This window comes from Herpailurus yagouaroundi, unplaced genomic scaffold (genome assembly GCF_014898765.1).
Source record: "Herpailurus yagouaroundi ecotype Mexico unplaced genomic scaffold, PumYag 141, whole genome shotgun sequence".
Lineage (NCBI taxonomy): Eukaryota > Metazoa > Chordata > Mammalia > Carnivora > Felidae > Herpailurus > Herpailurus yagouaroundi.
The window spans coordinates 36,925-59,700 of record NW_024412396.1 but is presented as its reverse complement, the minus strand read 5'-3'; the positions used below and the strand labels follow the sequence as shown (position 1 = coordinate 59,700).

The following is a 22,776-nucleotide window of genomic DNA, read 5'->3' as shown; positions in this document are numbered from 1 at the left end:
AATGAAAACAACAAATACCAAGGGCATAATACAGTCTGTTTGGAGGACATCCTCTCTTTCCATGGAAAGTCCAAAGGACTCTTTGTAAGCATCATTTATTTTGTCTTTGCCTATTTTTTGTCACCAGAAATATGTTGAATCTAATATATTTACCTAATTGGCCACATTAATTGTTTCTTGATGTAGCTATGATTTCCTAGCAATTATACTATTTTTCTTTTTTTGAATTGCAGTGTAAAATATAAAACAATTTCCTGTGGCTTTCTACTCACTGAGACCTAATAAACATGCTTGACATTCCATTGTCTCTGTCACTGCTGGAATGTTGATTTTTAAATCCCAGCAGTGACAGTGTCTCTTTAACTGAGTGTATTTGAATATTTGTACCTAACGGCTCTTTAGTCTAAACTTTGATTACATCTTGTTGGCATTCTAATAATTCCCATTGAAAGCATTCTATAGCTTTGTTAGCCTTTAAATTCCCAAAGTACATTCTCCATTTCATCACAAATTGGCTGTGTATTTCAAAATGTAAGAGCCTCCTCTGTGAGAAGAGATACTTAAGAACAAAGGCAGGAATAATAAGTAATTGTTCCTTCCATTAAGAGGTGATTGCTGTTGTGTGAGTGTAGTGTTGGATTGCTAGAGAGGTAAATCTTTTTGTCTTCATATTTACGAAGTATAGAAAGAAGGAATAAATGGAAAGCTATTATAATTCTTCAGGTGGTGCATTTGCTGTCATGGAATGTAATGGTCAGAATTATAGTAGAAATAGACTAATATGTGAAGTCTGAATTCAACAACACAGCAACACCTTTTATCTGTTAGTACAACACCTTTTATCTGTTAATATAGCTTTAGTTCTTCCTCATATTTAAAATTACTTTATTGGAGATATACAAACTTTTATTAAAGTACCAATTGTCTTGGGAATGTTAATATTGGGTCTTAATTTCACACATCATATATTAACTGAGAGAAGTGAGGGATGTTAGATGGTAATGAATCCCATCTGTTAAAGGATTAATAGAACAGAAGTCTATGATAGGAAATAAAACACAGCATACAGTGGAAGAGCCTGTAGCTCTTAACCTTACAGGAGCTTAAAGATTTCTACTATGTCTTAAAGACAGAATCACTGTTTGAAAGACTATGAAATAACCACTGTATAATACTGTGCAAAATGCACACTACTTAGAATTAAGTATAGAGGGATTCCTGATTAATTTTTCTAACAGCAGATTTTATGCACAAAAGGAATTATAAATACTGAAGCCAGTGAATGCTAAAGGAAGGAAGGAAGGAGAGAGAGAAGAAAAAGGAAAGGAAAAGAGAGGAGAGGGGTGGGAAAGGAAGAAAAGAAAAGAAAAGAAAAGAAAAAGGAAAGATGGAAACAGAAAAGCTGATTTGGATGGCACCATTTGTAAATTTTTGTACTTCAGTTTTGCTTAGGAAACTATGTGTGTGCATATATGTGCCTTTTGATGTAAAGTACCTATTTCATAATTCCCAACTTAGACTATACATGGAAATATCAGTTACTAATTAATCTATTTAGGTTTAGACATACAAAATGCAGGTATTTTGATGTTTTGAATAGATGTGCCATTGTAAAAATCTCCTTTGGTTTCTTGACTTGGGACTTTATTGCTTTTCTTTTTTTCTTTCTCTCTTTCATTCTCTCCCCTCTTACATATACTTAGTGGACCCTTCTTGCCCTCTTCTCTACACTCTATATTTCACAACAATTTAAAACCAAGTGTGCCATGTAACTGAAAGCATGTGAAATATTGATTTAAATCACCAGTAGTTTGTTCTTGTTCAAATATCTTCAAGCTTTTAAAATTTTTCATTTCAATAAAAAACCATTTTGAACATGTGCAAGCAACATCTATATTTTATTTGTATATTTTATATTCAATTATATCATGATTCTATATAAACTTTAAAAGTAAAACATCAAAGAATGTGATATAATAATATATATATAGAAATTCTACCATTATTGTTTTCATGCCAATAAATTATAATGTGTGTTGGGTGACCACATTCCTAATTTAGATGCCACTATTACAGATAAGCCTCAGATCTTAATTTCTCCAGAATGACCAGGATTTTTAAAATTTTAGACCAGGTTGATGGGTTGATATTCTATAAAGGAGAAGGACATATTTCAAGTAAACAGTTTTTTCTTAGCTTTTTAAGTCAGCATTCCTAAGGTATAATTTACATAAAGTAAATATACCAATTTCTGTATAGTTTAGTACTTTTTTGCAAAAGAACAGACACTGGTAATCATTACAGTCAAGATATGGAACATTTTTGTCACCTTAAAAAACTGTCATTCCTGTTTGCTGTCAATCCCTACCTTAACCCTCATGCAAATAAAAACTTGAAGAACTTGATAACTGGGGTTAAGTTTTTTCTCAGTCAGAAACATTTTCTTATGTCTCCTGCAAATCATAAACTAGTCCATTGCAGAGTCCCACGTGAGAGAATAGTTAATAGCAGCACAGGACTGAAGAAGCAGAGAGTGTGGCTTTAAGATCAGGGTGTTGGCAGATATGAAATGTAGAAGAATAAAGGGTAGAAAAGATTTCTTAGGTTGTGGGACAGTGATGGAGTGACAGATGTGGCATAACTTTTAGTTTGAAAAGAACTATGATCTAGATGCAAGAGATGAAAATAAACTATTCCTTGATGTTCTATAGGCAGAAAAGATGGAGCTAGAAAACGGCACGATGGTGAAAGAATTCATCCTTCTTGGTCTCACCCAGTCTCGAGATACTCAGCTCCTGGTCTTTGTACTGATCTTAATTTTCTATCTCATCATCCTTCCTGGAAATTTCCTCATCATCCTCACCATTAGATCAGACCCTGGTCTCACAGCCCCCCTCTACTTCTTTCTGGGCAACTTGGCTTTCCTGGATGCATCCTACTCCTTCATTGTGGCTCCCAGGATGCTGGTGGACTTCCTCTCTGAGAAGAAGGTAATCTCCTACAGGGGCTGCATCACTCAGCTCTTTTTCTTGCACTTCCTTGGAGGAGGGGAAGGGTTACTCCTTGTTGTGATGGCCTTTGACCGCTATATCGCCATCTGTCGGCCTTTACACTATTCCACAGTCATGAACCCTAGAGCCTGCTATGCCTTGCTGTTGGCCCTGTGGCTTGGAGGCTTTGTCCACTCCATTATCCAGGTGGCCCTCATCCTCCACTTGCCCTTCTGTGGCCGAAACCAACTGGATAACTTCTTCTGTGATGTGCCACAGGTCATCAAGCTGGCCTGCACAGACACCTTCGTGGTGGAGCTTCTAATGGTCTTCAACAGTGGCCTGCTCACCCTCCTGTGCTTCCTGGGGCTTTTGTCTTCCTATACAGTCATCCTTTGCCATGTACATGGGTCTGCTTGTGAAGGGAAGAGCAAAGCACTGTCCACATGCACCACTCATATCATTATTATACTTCTCATGTTTGGACCTGCCATCTTCATCTATACTCGCCCCTTCAGGGCCTTACCAGTGGACAAGGTAGTTTCCTTCTTCCACACAGTGATCTTTCCATTGATGAATCCTGTGATTTATACCCTTCGCAACCAGGAAGTGAAATCCTCCATGAGGAGGTTACTGAGTCGGCATGTTGTCTGCTGAATAGATTTTATAAAAAGAAGTCAAGAAGAGGGAATTCTTGCTATAAATCATACATTCATTAACAAATACTATTTCACTGAGTACCTCCCATTTGGCAGGTACTATTGTGGGCAATGAGGGAGAGTTATACATAATTAAGGAATAAGCTTGGTATGCCTAAAGAATATAAAACAAACACCTGAATGGTTGGAACATGATGAATACTTATGAGAGATTTAAGGGTTAAATTTTATGTGACTGTAAGGGTCAAATCACTAAGGTCTATTAGGCTGAGATAAGGAATTTTATTTTATTCTAAATACTGTAAAAAATACATGTTAACATTTTAAGCAAGAGAGTCACTCATCCACAGTTGTTTCTTCTGTGGTTTAGAGCAACATCAGGATTCTGGGCAGAGATCAATAAGTTGCAAAACTCCATTAAGAGCTAAATGCTGTTCTGCAGACTTGTTTTGAAAAAAATCTCTCTCTCCCCCCCTGCCCTCTTTCTCTATATATGATTCTCTCTTATATATATATTTGTTTACCTTACCCCCCCCCCATTTGCTTAATGGGTATGAAAGGAAGGTAATTGGTTTCATAGAAAAATGTCATGAAATTATTTCATCTGACTTTTTCAGAGCTTCGTGATTATTACTAATGGGTTTTTACAAATCCTCCCTTTATGTTAAACCTTGCCCTCAGTTGATTTTACTCATTATGATAATGATAATTATTTGCTACTATAGATCTGTTGGAGATTACATAAATTACTTTATTATTTTAAATGCAATAGGTTTAATGTGGGAAATTAGGTACTTGAAAAATCTTTGAAGGGATAGAATACTATTTTCTATGCTGGGAATCCAGACATGATTGCCAGAAAAACAGTAAAAAAACTAACCTGCCAAGTGATCTATCCCTACAATAATCAGGAGATGGGGAACCAAGAAGCTATTTTGCCAATTCTTGACTGAAGGACTATATCTAAATTAGCCATGGTCTGGGAACAGGAGGATGATACAGAATACCTTTAATGTTATCACCTCTCCAATTAATTTTTTCTAAGTTCAAGTTTTACATAAGTACATTTGATAGTCAGAATTTGGAACCCTAGATACAAAGGTTCTAGAAGAACCTGTTTATATGTTCTCAGCTTTATAAGAAAACAATAAAACAATGCCAAAAATGGTAAAATGTAGGATAATAGTATTACAGTCTTGGAAGTGTGAAAGGCCACTGAAGTAGGATATAAAAATAGTAAATGGAAAGAAAAAATTATATTTTACATAGTAAAAAATATATATCTGTAGGCAAAAGGTAAAAAAAACTGATGAAAATCCATTTACCACATATATATGGGAAGATTATTTTCTCAACAATTATAGAGGCTTGCATGAACATTGAATTGAATGTTTCCTCCCTATCCCAGGATTGTACAAGGGAGTACCTATGCATAAAAATTAAAATAAAAAAGCTGTTAACTAAAAATTAATAAACTTGATAAAAGATTAATTCACTAATACATAAGGAATTTCAATAAATGAATGTGAAATAGATCATACCCAGAAGGAAACTAGAAATGGGCAATTGAAACCAACAAAGTTAACAAAGGAAAAAATGGAAAAGCTTATCAACATAATTTTATTCTCAAAAAACAAATGATGAGAATACAGACTACTGATTCTGGTTAGCTTGTAGAAGAATGTTGCTCATGTACTATCAACAAAAAGAAAAGTGCAGAAATAAAATTATACTTTTCTCTGAGGCTAAAAAAAGAGTGGATGAAGCAAGGAAACCTTATTACAGAGATCCAGAAAGGGACAAATTCCATCTAAGACGAGCAGAGAGCTATGGCAGCTTTCATATTTGTGGGCAAGTACCTGGTCTGGATATGGACACATGGAGGAGTGATCGTGCCATAGATTGAGATATTTGATAGAGATGAGTAAAAAGCTCTTAGCTATTGACAGACTAGAAGCTGGAAAAGCCCCAAACACAAAAATAAGTAGCTTACTTTTATAAATTTCTCCCACTTCCCCCACTGACACCTATACCAGTTATTTGCTCAGAAAAGGGGCAGTGGAGGAAGAAATAAAAATTATAGGGGATTTGAACATTTTTAGCAATTATTGTAGTGCTTGGGTGTCTATAGAGTTGAATCCTAAGGGAAACAAAAATATCTGAATTGTGGCTCAAACTCCTCCCAGCTCCAAGTATCACCAGGATAAAAGATCTTGGTGGCAGTTGGCAGATGTTGGAGGTAAAAGTAATTTGAGCTGAATTTAGTTTAATTAAAGATGATTCCATGTCTTAGCTTGACTAGACCTTTGAAAGAATATGAATGATCATATCCTCATTCTAACTTGTGGACAGAGGAAAAGGATTGAAGTTTCTAAAGAACTAAGCAAAATAATATTAAATACTCTTCATCTTCCATTGAATTTTTACAGGAAGTTTTGGGACTACCATTTAAAAATTAGGAGCTATGCCACGAAAATAGGGAAGAGTATGTCTAATAGAAAAATATTGATATATAAAACCACATGATGTAATTATCAGACAAAAACTTTAGAAAAAACTATTATAAGTATGTCAAATAAGTAATAAATGGATAACTAGATGAGGATTTTAGGAGATAAATGTAAATTCTAAATGTAAATGGATATGCTAGAACTGAAAACAACAATATTTGAAATTAAAAGAAATTCCTTAGATGAGCTGAATGAACAGCATTGTGGACAATGCAGACAAAATGGCTAATGATTGTTAGGATAGGTTTTTAGAAACAACCCAAACTGAAGTACAGAAATAAAAGACTAAAAGTATTAATAGTGTTAATATATACTATGGGGACAATAACAAATAGTAAAATATATGTGTAATTGGGATTCCAGATGAGGAGATAGAGAATGGGACAGGAAAAGAAGTAACTTCCAAGAATTCATATCCACAAAACTTGGCAAAAATCCAAGCAATATAAATACAAATAAGACCACAGTGTAACAGATGCTAACCAAATATGAAAAGAACATTTTAAAAGCAACAGAGGAAAAAAGACACTTCAGGGGAGCGACAAGAATGGTGGTTGACCTTTTATCAGAAACCATGGACACCATGTCAGTGAAATGGGATTTTTAAAGTTCTCAAAGAAAAACAGTTAAGCTAGAATTCCATATCTAATGAAAATAAACCTCAAAAAGAAAAGTGTAACAGGCATTTAATATTCATAAAAGCTGAGAGAGAATGTGTTGGCAGTAGACCCACACAGAAAGTCATATTAAAGGAAAATTCTTCATGTTAACAGGAAAACATGTCAGATGGAAACTGGAATTAATGAGGAATAAAAAGATCTGGAAATGGTAAAAAAAAAAAAAAGGTGTATAAATATGGCAAGGAGTATTTTTACTTTGTATTATTTACTTTATAATTAACTGCTTTAAAATAATAAAGTACTATGGGGCTTATAACTTATTTAGAAGTAAAATATATGATAACAATAGCACAGAGGACCTAAGGGAAGATAAAAGATTTATATATGTTTTTGTAAATTACTTATACTCTTCATGAAGTATCCTTGAATAATAATTTGAAGTGACTGGTAAGCTCTAGATGAATATTGTAATCACTAGAGCATCCACATATTTAAAAATAATACAAAGAGATTTAAGTAGATAACGTTTACAGGAAAGAAAATGGAATATAAAAAACATTCACTACAAAAGAAGGAAGGAAGGAAGTGCAAAGGAATGAAGAGGAATGGGACAAACAGAAAACAAATACCAATGAACTCAAAGATCAACAATATTAAATATAAATGAACCAAACATGCCAGTTAAAAAATAGAGTTTCAGACTGTATAAAAGAGCAAGATTCAAGTATATACTGTTTGTAAGATATCAGTTCTTAAATATAAAGACCCAGATATATTTTAAGTATAAGGGTGGAGAATGATATGCCATATGTGATGTTTAATTTTATATATCAACTGGCTGTGGGGTCCCCAGATTAAATATTATTTCTGGTGTATCTGTGAGAGTGTTAGTATGAGCTTAGTATTTGAATTGGTGGACTCAGTAAAATAGATTGCCCTTCCCAATGTGGGTGGGCATCATTTAATCTATTGAGGGCCTGAATAGAAAAAAAGGCAGAAGGAGGAATTTGCTTCTTATTTCTTTCTTCACTGATTGAGCTGGGATATTTCATTTCATCTCTTTTAGTCCTTGGACTGGAATTTATGCCATCAGCTCTCCTGGTTCTCAGGCCTTTGAACTTGGACTAAATGACACCTCTGGCTTTCCTGGGTCTTCATTTAGGAGAGGACAGATTGTAGGACTTCTCCAGTTCCATAGTCACATGAACCAATTCGTTATAATAAACCTCTCACTCTCTAATATGTATCTATGTATCCTACTATTCTGTTTGTCTGGAAAACCCTAATACACCCTGCAAACCTTAATCACTTCATGGTATAGCTGTATTAATAACAAAGTAAACTTCAAGGACCCAGAGGTATTATTAGGTATTTATAAAAGAATTTCATAGCAATAAAAATTTCAATTCATCAAGACATAACAATCTTAATGTGATTCCTCTAGCAATAGAACTTAAAAATGTATGCACTAATACAGACATATATAAATAAATAAATAAATGGAGAACCCAAAGGCATAGATTGAGATTTTAATAACTGTCTTTGAAAGTTGATAGAACATCTGATAAAAAATCAGTAGGGGTATAGAAGAGTTGAACCCGAGAGACAAACTTAACCTAGTTGCTGTTTATAGAGTATTGCACCCAACAATGAGGAATACACATTCTTTTCATGAGGCATTTGCCAAGTAGACCATATGCTGGCCTATAAAAAAACTCAGTATATTGCATACAAAATGTATTCTCTGACCACACTGGAATTGAATTAGAAATAATTAAGAAAAAACTATGTACATTTCTGAATTAAGACACAGACACTTCTAAATAACCCAATGTGTACAAGAAGAAATTAGAGGATATTAGAAAATATTTTCCTTTTTATACTCTGGTTTTTTTTTTAAAAGAGTTTGTGTAGAATCAGCATTATTTCTTCAATAAATGGTGGATTTCATTAGAGGAGGCATCTGGGTCTGAAGTTTTCTTCATGGGAAGATTTTTAAGTACAAGCTGAATTTCTTTAATAGATACATAGCTATTTCAGTCTATTTCTTCTCGAGTTAGCTTTAGTAGTTAGGCCTTTAGAATTTTGTGCATTGAACTGGTTATTAAATCCATTGGCATAAATTGCTCATAATGTTTCTTTAATATTTTTAATTTTTATCATATCTACATTGATTGTCCCTCTTTAATTCCTGATATTGATATTTTTGTAATTTCTTTCTTTTTCTTGACTATTCTGACTAAACTTTTATCAATTTGGTTGTTCTTTATAAAGAGCTAGTTTCTGGTTTTATTTATTTTTCTCTATTATTTTTCTCAATTTCTTATATTTCTTCTCATGTCTATGTTATTGCATTCCTTCTTCCTTGTTTGGATTTCATTTCCTATTCTTTTTCTAAAGGTGAAGATTAGACTATTGATTCAAACCCTTTGTTATAAACCCTTTAAATATATTCGGTTGATTCTACACATTTCTAAGCACTGCTTTATCTATATTTTGCATACGTTTATATGTTGTGTTTTCATTTTCATTCAATTAAAAATACTTCCTAATTTTAGTTTGACTTTCTTACTCATGGGTTATTTAGAGTATATTTTTTCCCTGAATATTTGGGAATGAGCCTGATACATTTCTAGTTTAGTTTCATTGTGGTCCAAGATTATATTTAATATGATTTCAATTTAAAAATGTGTTGAAATTTGCTTTATATCCTAGAATAAAATCTGTTGGATTAAGACCTGCCATGTTGAATGCCATAATAAATTCTGAATTTTATTTTGTTTAAATTTTTTTTTAACATTTATTTATTTTGTTGAGAAAGAGAGTGTGAGCAAGAGAGAGGCAGACACAGAGGGAGACATAGAAACAGGCTCCAGGCTCTGAGCTCTCAGCACAGATACTGATGCGGGGCTTGAACCCACGAACAGTGAGATCACGACCTGAGCTAAAGTCGTTGGCTTAACCAGCTGAGCCACCTAGGCACCCTACTGAGTTCTAAATTTTAAATTTAAGAGTATACTTTTGAAAAATGAACTTAGTCTGATCAATGTAGCTACAGGATACATATAAACAACATACTGAGAAGTTGTAAATTTCCTCAAGTCAGCTAGATATATTTTTTACATACAGGGTAAAACAGCAGTCTCTTGGGTATTTCCTGAATTTCCTTTTGCTCAATTGTAAACTTAATCAAATATAATCACTCTAAGCAATTACCTTGTTTTTCCAATCTTATCTCCTACTATATTTCTGCACATGCATAGTTTTGATTCTTTGATAACTTTGCACATTCTGTCTTCTCCTTTTCCCACTTTCTGGTGAATATTTCAATCAAGACTCAGCCATAATGTTTCTTCCTTCTTGAAACATTTCTAATGCTCCACGCTGTGTTCACTTCTGTTTGCTCTTGTGATACTCTAAGTACAGTTATGTTATAAAACATCTCAAGATTATTTAAATATTATGTATATTATTCACAATTTTCTGCTTGCCTTGAAGTTAATGTTTGTCTTATTAATTTTTGTATTTCATCTATTGGCACAATGACTCACTCTGGTAGACTTTCAATAATGGTTGATAAGAGAATGAGTAATTGAATACATTATTTTTTTACTGCAAAAAGCAGAATTGGAAATTTTGAAATAGGAGATAATATAGAGTTTTATATTATGTGATTATGTTAATAACAATAATTTAAAACATGACTGTGGTAGAAAGGAATCGATGAGAAATATACACAATAGGAAAAAGGTCAGAGAATATATATAATATTTTGAAATGTATTTTCCACAATTTTCAACGTGTATAAGCTTAAAAATTCTAGAACTTATATTATGCATGATATATATTATATACTTACATTATATATAATCTTATACATTATATAAATAACATATATATTATATAAATATATAATATATATATAAATTTAAGATATATATATCTTAATATATTAATGATATATATTAATATATATGATATATGATATATAATATATAATATATATTATAATTATTATAATTAATATCTTAATTATATATATATAATTTTAAAGACCTGTGAAGTACTGACTTGTATGCTGTTATTAAAATATATATTTTGGGATGTTTATCACATTTGTTTATTAATAGGGAGAAAAGAATATACAATCCATTTGCTTATTTATGCATAATGGTTTGGGGAAGATACAGAGAGAATAATAGCTATTTCCTACTCTGAATTGTGTGTTGGGGGGGGAATACAGATAGGGGACAAAGATGGGAAGGAATCGTCTTTGTGTATAATTTTTTCACTATCTTGGCATCCTGGCCTGTTTTCTATTCCTCAGCACACCAGATCTTTTCTTTTCTTTTCTTCTCTTTTCTTTTTTTTCCTCCCTTCCCTTCCCTTCCCTTCCCTTCCCTTCCCTTCCCTTCCCTTCCCTCCCCTCCCCTCCCCTTCCTTTTCCTTCCCTTCCCTTCCTTAAGTGTATTTGTTTATTTTGAGCGAGACAGCGTGAGTGGGGGAAGGGCAGAGAAAGAGGAAATAAGAGAGAATCCCAAGTAGACTCCACACCATCAGAGAGGAGCCCTATGTGAGGCTTGAACCCATGAATCATGAGACCTGAGCAGAAATCAAGAGTCAGATGCTTAACCCACTGAGCCACACAAGTGTTCCCAGATCTTTCTTTTTGGTGGCTTCTTTCTAGAATGGCTTCTTTTAGACATTCAGAACTCACTCTTTTGAAACTGCCTCAGAAAGACCTTCCCTGACCACCACTCCATCTAAAATAGCAGTCTTTTTCTCCAACACACTGTTATATCTTCATTATAACATTCATTACTATCTGATGTTTTCTTTTCTGCTTGTTTGTTTATTGTCTATCTCCCTGCATTAGAATGTAAAATTCCAAAGAACAGAGTTGTTGTTGGTCTTGTCCATACTGCATTGCTGACACTTAAAATACTACCTGGCTCATGGTAGACAGTAAGTGATTTTTGAATTTGGTGCAGAATCTAAGGGAGTGTCAAAAAACTCAGCAATAGAGATAAATAGTTCAGTATCTTAATATAAAAAAATGCCCCATTTTAGGTGGAAAAACAGTCTGAGAAAAGTGGTGTTATTTTCCAAAGCCATTGAACATTTATAGATTAGAGCCAGGATTAGGTCCTTAGCTTTTGCTTTCTGCCTGGCAATCTTTTCACTATAATGGGCTATTTTCATGTATATGATTGTTTTTAATGTTAATTTTTGAGAGAGAGAGAGAACCAACGAACGCGGGCACAAGCTCGTGTGCACATGAGCAGGGGAGGGGCAGAGAGGGGCACACAGAATCCAAAGCAGGTTCAGGCTCTGAACTGTCAGCACAAAGCCCAAAGTAGGGTTCAAACTCAGGAACCATGAGATCAAGACCTGAGCTGAGGTGGGACACTTAACCAACTGAGCCACTCAGGTGCCCTGAAAAATATCACCTTTTTAAGTCTTTTGTGGCACGACTCTAACCTATTCAATGATGGGGCTGTTACTATACAATTATATATATAATTATCTTTACATTTATGTCTACTTTATTTTCCTGTCCTATATTTTGATCATTCCAAATTTCTCTTTATCTCTTTCTCTTTTTTCCTTTTTCTACTTTTCACACTGTGTTTTTGAGCTGCAAATAGATTAGGACAAATATATATCTGATTATGAATTATATTTAGTTTACAAAGAGTATATTCATTTTTTCAATTGTAAAGTTACGCATAAACTCAGATTTCCCTTTAAAGCAAAACAACAAAAACAATCAGATATAAAAAAAAGAAAATTAAGCTTCATTTAATTGCTCTGACCCTTAATTTTTACTTTAATAATCTTTAATGGAAAAAAAAAGTTATTGATTTTTGTTTTTGCCGAGCAGAGTAAAAGTGAATAAACAACAAATACTGAGATCATGATATATCTTTTCACATCCTATTTGGGAAGTCACTTTCCCTTGAGGAAATGGTCTATCTTACACCAAACAGTTCTTTTCTCTAAGAAGAATTATGCCTTCAAAGTCTTCATGAGCATTAATATTCTCTCTGCTTATGTCTTCATCACAGCAATGTGTTAAATCTTACAAGCTCATTACTGACTTAGCCACATTGTTTGCTTTCAGGGTCAGATCATGGTGATGCTAGAGAATGAGTAAAGCACTTGCCTTGAGTGCAAAAACTAAGGAAGTAACCAAAAAACTTACCAACTTCGTAATAAAGAATGTTTTAATTAATATTTTTAAAAAATCAAAATTAATTATAAAAATCCATCATGAACAAAATAAATACCAAACTTTAAAGACAGTATCAATAATAATGTCATGCTGGGCCACACTGGAATCTCATGGAAAGGGAAAAATCTGTAATTTTTATGTCTTTATTAAAAAATGTGATTATTCTGTTCATAATTTCACATTAACTTTTATTTTCAAAATACTGCACTAAAATATTATTTATCTTGATTATTAAAGTTTTTGGTACCCTGGTAAATTTTATGCCTAAGGCAAATACCTCACTTTCCTCACCCTCTCATCCTGGCCTTGCTTGCTTTCTTGATGTGTATGTATGTATGTGTGTATGTGTATATCATGTATATGTATACATATTAATCTTTCATTTACATTTTTTTGAATTCTAAAATAGAAATTGATTTTTCTTGATCTTTACTTTTGACCTAATAAATACGCTTCCAAATAGGGTTTATTACCTCATTCACTGATAGGATTTTGGTTTTAAAATTCAGAATTTACCCAGTGTGGCATTATGTGATTCATTTAAAAATATTTATCTCTTACAAAGCTCTGGTATTTCCCCATGCCTGATTTAGTTGACATTCTAATAGCTCCCTCTGGAAATATTCAGTAGAGCTGTGGTAGTCTCAAGTGTCCAAAGCACTTTCTCCATTGCATCACAAAGAGTTAAAGGAGGTTTCAAAAGATGTGTTCCGTATGTGAGAACAAATATTTATGAACAATAAGAATGGTCAGTTAATGTTTTTATCAGGAGAGGAAGGATGGCTACTCTGTGAGAATTACATAAAACCCTTGGAGACTCAAATTTCAGGGGCTGGGAGCAGTATTTGTATTTATAAGAAACAAGAAGGAAAGAACAACAGAGAAGATATTACAGCTATTCTGCTCCATCTCCTGCCCTGGAATACAATGGAACAGAGGTCAGAGTTTCAGTAGGAATAGCAGAGGCAAAGGCCTAAATTCAGCAGAGTGGCATTTTCTACCGTCTCCTCTAATACATTTCCATATCTCTTGATGCTTAGAATTTAATGGTGGACAAAAACTTTCATTCTCTTGTCATAGTTAAGTGAAATTATCAGTGACTTTCAGCGAATTGACATTTGATGTTAAAACCAAGGAGCATACAAATGACTGATGTGTTTTATTTTCCTTATGAAGTACAGATGGAAGGAAGGAAGATACAGAAAGTTAGGATAAAGTCTTCAGGGGAAAAACTTAACAGATTTTATGATTTTTCAGATTAGCGCAGATATCTTAACTTCCATACTCAACATATTTGAGAGTTTCTTCTATTGTCTGTGGTTCCATTATTCATCAACATAGGGTAACTGAGAGAAAGCCTCTAAAACCGAGAAAAGCTTGATCTACAAATGACTTACATGAAGGCTTTATTGCACTTCCACAATTTCTTCTATTAATCAGATTTTTGCTGCTGTCACCCAGGGTTTACCCTGCAGCCATTGACAAAGGATCTCGTGGCAATATGTCCACTCAGTAGAGCTACCTCGTAACATCTACAGATTTGCAGGGTTAGCTTTGGTTTAAACACACTGGAATAAGTTAATTATTATTATTATTATCTCCTTTGATCCTTATATCCCTGTCAGACAGAAGGAGTCAACACATTATTCTATATGATAAATGAAAATTCAGCCTTCTGAAAGCTGGATGACTTTCCTAGGGTAATACATTTAGTGAATTGCTGAGCCAACACTTACTCATTCTAAAAAGGTATTAGAATCATATAAAAGGACTTCAAACCAAGGATATTTCTACATTATTTATTATTTCCTAAAAAGCTAGGGAATTTAAAAGTATTTTAATTTAACCATCTCATTTCATTGATGAGAGAATTTTCTGGCAGAAGACCAACACATTTGTTTAGTGCTTTATACGTCCATCATTAGCATCAGTATTAAATTTTTGATCATGTTCTTCAGCTTGATCCACATTTTTAAGGATATGTAGAACTTATTAATTTATACTTAAATAATTTATAAGCTTCAATCAACATGCTGACAGACATTACACTCAAATTTTTGGAAACTTTGTTAAATATATTCATTTCATTAGAATGATATTAATGAAATTTACTTTTCAAAAAGGTAAAGCATCTCATTTTATCAAGTTCACTTATATGCAGTAAAAAAAAATATATGAGGGAATGGGAAGTATTAATGAGTGGTTCAGATTTAGTAAACTGTAAGGATACCATTCAAGAGAAAATGGTTAGTACTGAAAAGTGACTTACACATTTTATTTTGTAGACCAACTGTTTAGAATGGAAGATGGTGGGAAGCATATGTATTGCTTGTTTTGTTTGAAAGGAAACAATATGGTTTTTGTTTCATATTTATATTAATTTTTACACTTGATCTTAGCCAAAAGGCCAAGAAGTGATTAACATTAATTTTTTAAAAGTTTATTTTGAAAGAGAGAGTACATATCAATGGAGGAGGGGCAGAGAGAGAGAGAGAAAGGAGAGAGATAATCCCAAGCAGACCCTGTGCTGTCAGCGCAGAGCCTCACATGGTTTGTAAGATGATGGCCTGAGCTGAAATCAAGGGTCAGATGCATAACCGACTGAGCCACCCAGGCACCCCTTGTTTTTAGATATAATGACAAGAGAGGCATGGGATATAGTGGAGTGACAGTGAACAAGGGGACAAGCAGAGAGAGTGAAAAAATTTCAGAGAGAAGAGAACACGAATACATGATAGGGAGAAAGAAGAGAAAATGATACAGTGTTAGATTTATAGAAAGCCAGGTAAATAGGGAAAGAAAATTAGGAGAAAATGAGTTCAATAAATTAAAAGGGGAAAAGAAACCATAAACAAATTTATACAAATAAATTAGAAAAATGAAGACTTGGTGATGAGTGAAAGGGGAGAGAAGGAGAATAGAGGGAACATTAGGAAGGAAGCATGAGTAAATGTTTCAAAGAGATGGGGAAATAAGGCACTTTGGTCTCTACATCTGGCTCCAGGGGCTGGTCGACCACTGTTGGCGCTCCAGGCCTGCACAGTTGGTTTCCACCTTAAAAATGAGGGCAGCCCTTCTCCCTTGCCTTCCTACTTCTATAATATATCATCATTGCCACAGTGAGAAGAACGTATGAATTAGCTGAAATGGCAAGGAAAATTGGAGATAGAGTGGTAAGGATTTAGATTTTTGATCCTTTTCCAACTAATTGGCTAAAATAGGATATTTTTATTCTGAAGGGGGCTGTAATTTGTAGATTTTGTCCAGAAATTTATTTTACCTAGAAAAATGCTCATCTCATAGTCTCTGCATCTATGCCAGCCACCATTTCAGAATCACAGGTACAGAAGGCACATATACGAAAATAGGTTATGGGATAAAAATGAATCACATATGTCAGGTAGTGTGTAATACCATCTGTTTAGGTAATAGTTGAAAAACAGAGGTGAAAAACAGGAAAGAGGCTGAGTAGAAGAGCCTATAACCCTTAATCACAAAGACCTTCAGAAATCCTCTGATGTCTTAGAGATATCTTTAAACACATCACGAAATAATACACTCTGAGTGAGTTTGTGGGATGCAAAAAATCTAAGGGTGGCTTTGACTCACATTCTTTGGTGTATTTTTATAGGAAAATTATGGAATGAATGTTGAGACAAATGGCTGCTGAAATGTTGAAAAGTTAAGAAGTGAGCAGAGAAGCTAATTTAGAGAGTCTACAAATTTTTTATTAAAATTATGTGTAGGTCCCACTTTCCGTGTGTGTGGTGTTTGTGTATATGTATATCATGTATATATACTGATCAATATACCGAAGTATGACTTTCATAAATTCCACCTGTGGTTGCAAGTAATACATGGAAACCTGTATATTATCCACTCTATTTAGCTCTGGAGATACTTAAAACAGATATTTTTAATGTTTTCTAAAATATGTACCCTAACAATGCACTGTATAGACATACTATTTTGTTTTTTGTTTTGTTTTGGGTGTTTTTTTTTTTTTGGCTTCTCTATTTCTCTCTTCTTTCCCTCCCTCACTCTCTTTATCTTTCCTTTGTAACTAATGACTCATTAGCATTTTTTTTTGGCACCCCATGTTCCACAAACTTACTTAAAGCAACTATGCTATTTAGCATAAATAGCATAAGGCAGTATTGGCATATATTACATTATATTTTTCTGTAGATGAGCAATTTTCAATCTTAGATCATTTCATACCCATAACAAAACATTTTTGAACATGTACTTTAAGTATACACAATTTATTTATACAGTACATATATGCCTTGATACTAATTTATATTATACATATTAAAAAGTAGCATTTGAAAAGAATAAAATTAAAATATAATGACTGACTTAGAGAGAGAGAGAGAATCCCAAGCAGGTATCCAGCTGTCAGCATAGAGCCTGACACAGGGCTCCATCACAGTAGCCATGAGATCAGGACTTGAGCCAAAATCAAGAGTCAAATGCTTAACCAACTAAACCACCCAGGTGCCCCAGGATGCCAGATTCTTAAAGTGGAGAGCAGTTCTATAGAAGCACATGATTGAATGGGAATAAGAGTTGTGGTATAAGAACAGTATTTTTGTTTGTTAGTTTGCTTGCTTTAAATCTGGAGTTAATGAAAGGTTTGGAGTTTACCCAGGATACTGGAGAGGGCTGAGGCCTGTTTTAAGCTAATGTGATCTATATGTCAAATATTTTTAGTTGGACAGGAATGAGGGTCTAGATAGAAGAAACAGTAATAACAATGAACTCTGCTTCTTGATGTACTGCAGACAGAGGAGATGGAAAATTACAACAGCACAGTGGTGAAAGAATTCATCCTTCTTGGTCTCACCCAGTCTCGAGATATTCAGCTCCTGGTCTTTGTCCTAGTTTTAATTTTCTATCTCATCATCCTTCCTGGAAATTTCCTCATCATCCTCACCATTAGATCAGACCCTGGTCTCACAGCCCCCCCTCTACTTCTTTCTGGGCAACTTGGCTTTCCTGGATGCATCCTACTCCTTCATTGTGGCTCCCAGGATGCTGGTGGACTTCCTCTCTGAGAAGAAGGTAATCTCCTACAGGGGCTGCATCACTCAGCTCTTTTTCTTGCACTTCCTTGGAGGAGGGGAAGGGTTACTCCTTGTTGTGATGGCCTTTGACCGCTATATCGCCATCTGTCGGCCTTTACACTATTCCACAGTCATGAACCCTAGAGCCTGCTATGCCTTGCTGTTGGCCCTGTGGCTTGGAGGCTTTGTCCACTCCATTATCCAGGTGGCCCTCATCCTCCACTTGCCCTTCTGTGGCCCAAACCAACTGGATAACTTCTTCTGTGATGTGCCACAGGTCATCAAGCTGGCCTGCACAGACACCTTCGTGGTGGAGCTTCTAATGGTCTTCAACAGTGGCCTGATGACCCTCCTGTGCTTCCTGGGGCTTCTGGCCTCCTATGCAGTCATCCTCTGTCGTGTACATGGATCTTCCTCTGAGGGGAAGAGCAAGGCCGTATCCACATGCACCACCCATATCATCGTTATATTTCTTATGTTTGGGCCTGGCATCTTTATCTACACTCGCCCCTTCAGAGCCTTCCCAGCTGACAAGGTGGTTTCTCTCTTTCACACAGTGATCTTTCCTTTGCTGAATCCTGTGATTTATACACTTCGCAACCAGGAAGTAAAAGCTTCCATGAGGAGGCTGTTTAATCAGCACCTAGCCTAATTAAAGGAAAAAGAAAAGAAAATCAAGACCAGAGAATTTCCTCTGAAGTTAACTTATCCATTTCCAAATACTGCATTTATTGAGCATTTTCATTTTTGTTGGTACTATTTTAGGCACTAGGAGAAAGAGTTATTAATGAAACAAGTAAAGTCATTGTTCTCCTTAAGGTACAATCTAGTGGGAATAGACATTAAAGATAGAAACATGAACAGAATGGTTTCAGGAAGAGATACAGAAACTAAATAAAAAAGCAAAAGGATTCATAGATAAGAGAAAGTGTGGAGTGAACATTATAAGTTCACTTTCCATCTTTAATCAAGGTGTTCTTCTGGATGTGACATTTTGGCTAATAACGAGATGAACTAAACAGTCAACCATGCAAACATCTGGAGGCAGAGCATTCTAGGCAGAGGGAACAGGTAGCACATAAACCTGAAGATTAGGTAATGAACTTGGTATATTTGAAGAATACAACAAAGTTCAAATTGAGGTATAATAAGTGAATGTGAAAATGATTAGAGTTGAAGGTAGTGTTCAACACACATGAGTCTATGAAGTGAATATAAAGAGGTTTTTTTGGTAATTTTTTTGTAATTATAATAAGAAACCATTCTAAGGCTTTAAGCAGCAGAATGATTTCTCATATGCAGTTTTATAAATGTCTTAGGGCTGTAAACTCAAGATTCTGTGCAGATATCAAGAGTTGAAAAATTATCAAGAGGGATTATATTTTGAAAAAAATTAAACTGCCAACTTTTTTTTCTAAATTAGATGAAGGCAAAAACAATTTAAAAAATTCTTGAGTAGAGTTGACACACAATATTAAATTAGTTTTATGTGTACAACATAGTGATTCAATACATCTGTATATTATGCCATCCTCAATACAAGTGTAGCTACTGTCACCACACAACACTATTACAAACCATTGACTATATTCCCTATCCCGTACTTATTATTCCCTTGACTTTTCATTCCATAGCTGGAAACCTGTATCTCCCACTCCTTTTCACCCATTTTCTCCATCCTGCCACCGATCAGTTTGTTCTCTATATGTATAGGTCATTCTGTGTTTTCTTTGTTTATTCATTTGTTTTTAGTTTCCACATACAAGTGAAATCATATTGTATTTGTCCTTCTCTTTTTTTTTATTAAGTTTTTATTTAAATTCCAGTTAACATGCAGTGTAATATACAATACAGTGATTCAACACTTCCATATAACACCCAGTGCTCATCACAGCAAGTGCGCTCCTTAATCCCCATCATCTATTTAACCCATCCCTCTAACCCAACTTTCCTTTTGGTAACCATCAGTTTGTTCTCTATAATTAAGAGTCTGTTTCTTGATTTACCTCTCTCTCATTCTTCCCCCCTTTACTTGCTTGTTTTGTTTATTCCACATGAGTGAAATCATATGGTATTTGTCTCTCTGGCTTATTTACCCAAAGAATACAAAAATACTATATCAAAGGGATACATGCACCTGATGTTTATAGCAGCGTGATCAACAATAGTTAAATTATGGAAAGAGACCAAATGTCCATTGGCTGATGAATGGATGAAGAAGATGTGTGTGTGTGTGTGTGTGTGTGTGTGTGTGTATACATACATATACGTACACACCACACAATGCAATATTACTCAACCATAAATAAGAATTAAATCTTGCAATTTACAATGACCTGGATGGACCTAGAGTGTATTATGCTAAGTGAAATAAGTCTGTTTCACTTAAAATACACTCTAGGTCCATTTATGTTGTCACAAATTGCAAGATCTTATCCTTCTTTATGGCTATATTATATACACACACTATATATTATATACATAGTGTTACATATATATAACATATGTATATGTTACACATACATACATTATGCAATATATATATGCATATTATATATGCACATATATGCATATACATATTATATATATATATATATATATATATATATATATATATATATTGTGTGTGTGTGTGTGTGTACCACATCTTCTTTATACATTCATCTATCGAAGGGCACTTCGGTTGCTTCCATATCTTGGCTATTGTATATAATGCTGCAATAAACATAGGGGTTCATGTATCTTTTCAAATTAGAGTTTTCATTTTCTTTGGTTAAATACCTAGTAGTCAAATTACTGGGTCATATGGTAATTCTATTTTTAAGTTTTTGAAGGACCTCTGTAGTGTTTTCCATAGTAGCTATATCAATTTGCATTCCTACCAACAGTGCATGAGGGTTCCTTTATCTCTTCACTAAAACTTAGTATTTCTTTTCTTTTTCATTCTAGCCATTTTGACAGGGGTGAGGTGATATCTCATTGTGATTCTTACTTGGATTTCCTTGGTGATTGGTGTGATATTAAGCATCTCTTTATGTGTCTGTCATCCATCTGTCTTCTTTAGAAAAATGTCTATTTAAGTCTTCTCCCATTTTTTAAATTTGATTATTTGGGGTGTTTTTGGTGTTGAGTTGAATAAGTTCTTTATATATTTTGGATACTAATTCTTATCAGATATGTCATTTGCAAATACTTTCTTCCATTCAGTAAGTTGCTTTTTTGTTTTGCTGATGGTTTCCTTCACTGTGCTAAAACTTATTTGTTTATAATAGTTTCTAATAGTTTAAATAGTTTATATTTGTTTCCCTGGCTTATGGAGACATAGCTGGAAAAACATTGCTACAGACAATGTGGAATAGATTACTGCCTATGTTCTCTCCTAGTAGTTTTATGGTTTCAAGTCTCATATGTAGATCTTTAATCCACTTGATTTTATTTTTGTTTATGGTGTAAAAAAAAGTGGTCTAGTTTTTTTTTTTTTTTTTTTTTGCAATAGCAAATGCAAAATGCAAATATTGAAGAGACTTATCTTTTCTCCACTTTGTCTCTTTTGTGGCACAACCATACTGTTTTGATAACCACTTTGTAGTATATTGTTTTGAAATCTGGGATTGTGATCCCTCCAGCTTTGTTCCTCTTTTTCAAGATTGCTTTGGCTATTTGGATTCTTAGGTAGTTTCATATAAATTTTAGTATTATTTGTTCTCATTCTATGAAAAATCATGTTGGTATTTTGATAGGGATTGCATGGAATTTGTAGATTGTATTGGATAGTATGGGCATGTTAACAACATTAATTCTTCCAATCCATAAGTATGGTATATCTTTCCATTTGTTTGTGTCATCTTCAAACTCTTTCATCAGTATTTTATAGTTTTCAGAGTATAGTTCTTTCCCCTCCTTGATTAAGTTTATTCCTAGGCATTTTATTCCTTTTGGTGAAAATGTAAATAGAATTATTTTCTTAATTTCTCTTTCTGTTACTTTGTTATTAGTGTATAGAAGCACAATGAATTTCTGTGTATTAATTTTTTATATTGCAGTTTTACTGAATTCATTTATTCTAGTACTTTTTTTGGTGGAGTCTTGAGGGCTTTCCATAGTGTATATAGTATGTATAGTATATGGTATCATGTCATCTGCCAGTAGTGAAAGTTTAACTTCTTCCTTATAGATGCTTTTTTTTTTCTCTGATTACTGTGGCTAGGACTTCCAGTATACATTAAATACAAGTGGTGATAATGTATATCCTTCTCTTGTCCCCGATTTTAGAGGAAAAGCTGTTTTTCACCATTGAGTATGATATTAGCTGTGGGTTTTTCATATATGGCCTTTATTATGTTGAGGTATCTTCCCTCTAAACTCATGATGCTGAGAGTTTTTATTGTGAATGGATGTTGAATTTTGTTAAATATTTTTTGTATCTATTGAGATGATCATATGATTTTAATCCTTCCTTTTATTGATGTTGTTTATCATGTTGAGTCATTTGTGAACATTGAACCATCATTTCATTCCTGAAATAAATCCCACTTGACTGTGTTGAATGATCCTTTTAATGTATTGTTGAATGTAGTTTGCTTATATTCTGTTGAGGTTTTTTGCAACTATGTTCAACAGAGATATCAGCTTGTAGTTTTCTTCTTTTGGTGTCTCTGTATAGTTTTGGTATCAGGGTAATGCTGGCCTTGCA

At 34.0% G+C, this 22,776-nt stretch overlaps 2 protein-coding genes across 2 annotated transcripts; both read left to right on the top strand.

Moving 5' to 3' along the window:
* The first annotated feature begins 2,720 nt into the window (after window positions 1–2,720).
* On the top strand, window positions 2,721–3,647 carry LOC121031228 (olfactory receptor 4N4C). The gene has a single exon (XM_040476418.1). It carries the CDS (start codon window positions 2,721–2,723, stop codon window positions 3,645–3,647), a length of 927 nt encoding a protein of 308 aa, XP_040332352.1.
* A 14,092-nt stretch (window positions 3,648–17,739) lies between these two features.
* Window positions 17,740–18,735, top strand: LOC121031226 (olfactory receptor 4N2-like). Its single transcript, XM_040476417.1, is given in 2 exon segments — window positions 17,740–17,981; window positions 17,983–18,735. Coding segments are annotated over 2 exon segments (924 nt in total). The 5' UTR covers window positions 17,740–17,810.
* The last annotated feature ends 4,041 nt before the right edge of the window (window positions 18,736–22,776 follow it).

Bases quoted from the DNA above. Each gene is read 5' to 3' on its own strand.
- LOC121031228 (XM_040476418.1), top strand. From the start codon at position 2,721: ATGGAGCTAGAAAACGGCACGATGGTGAAAGAATTCATCCTTCTTGGT.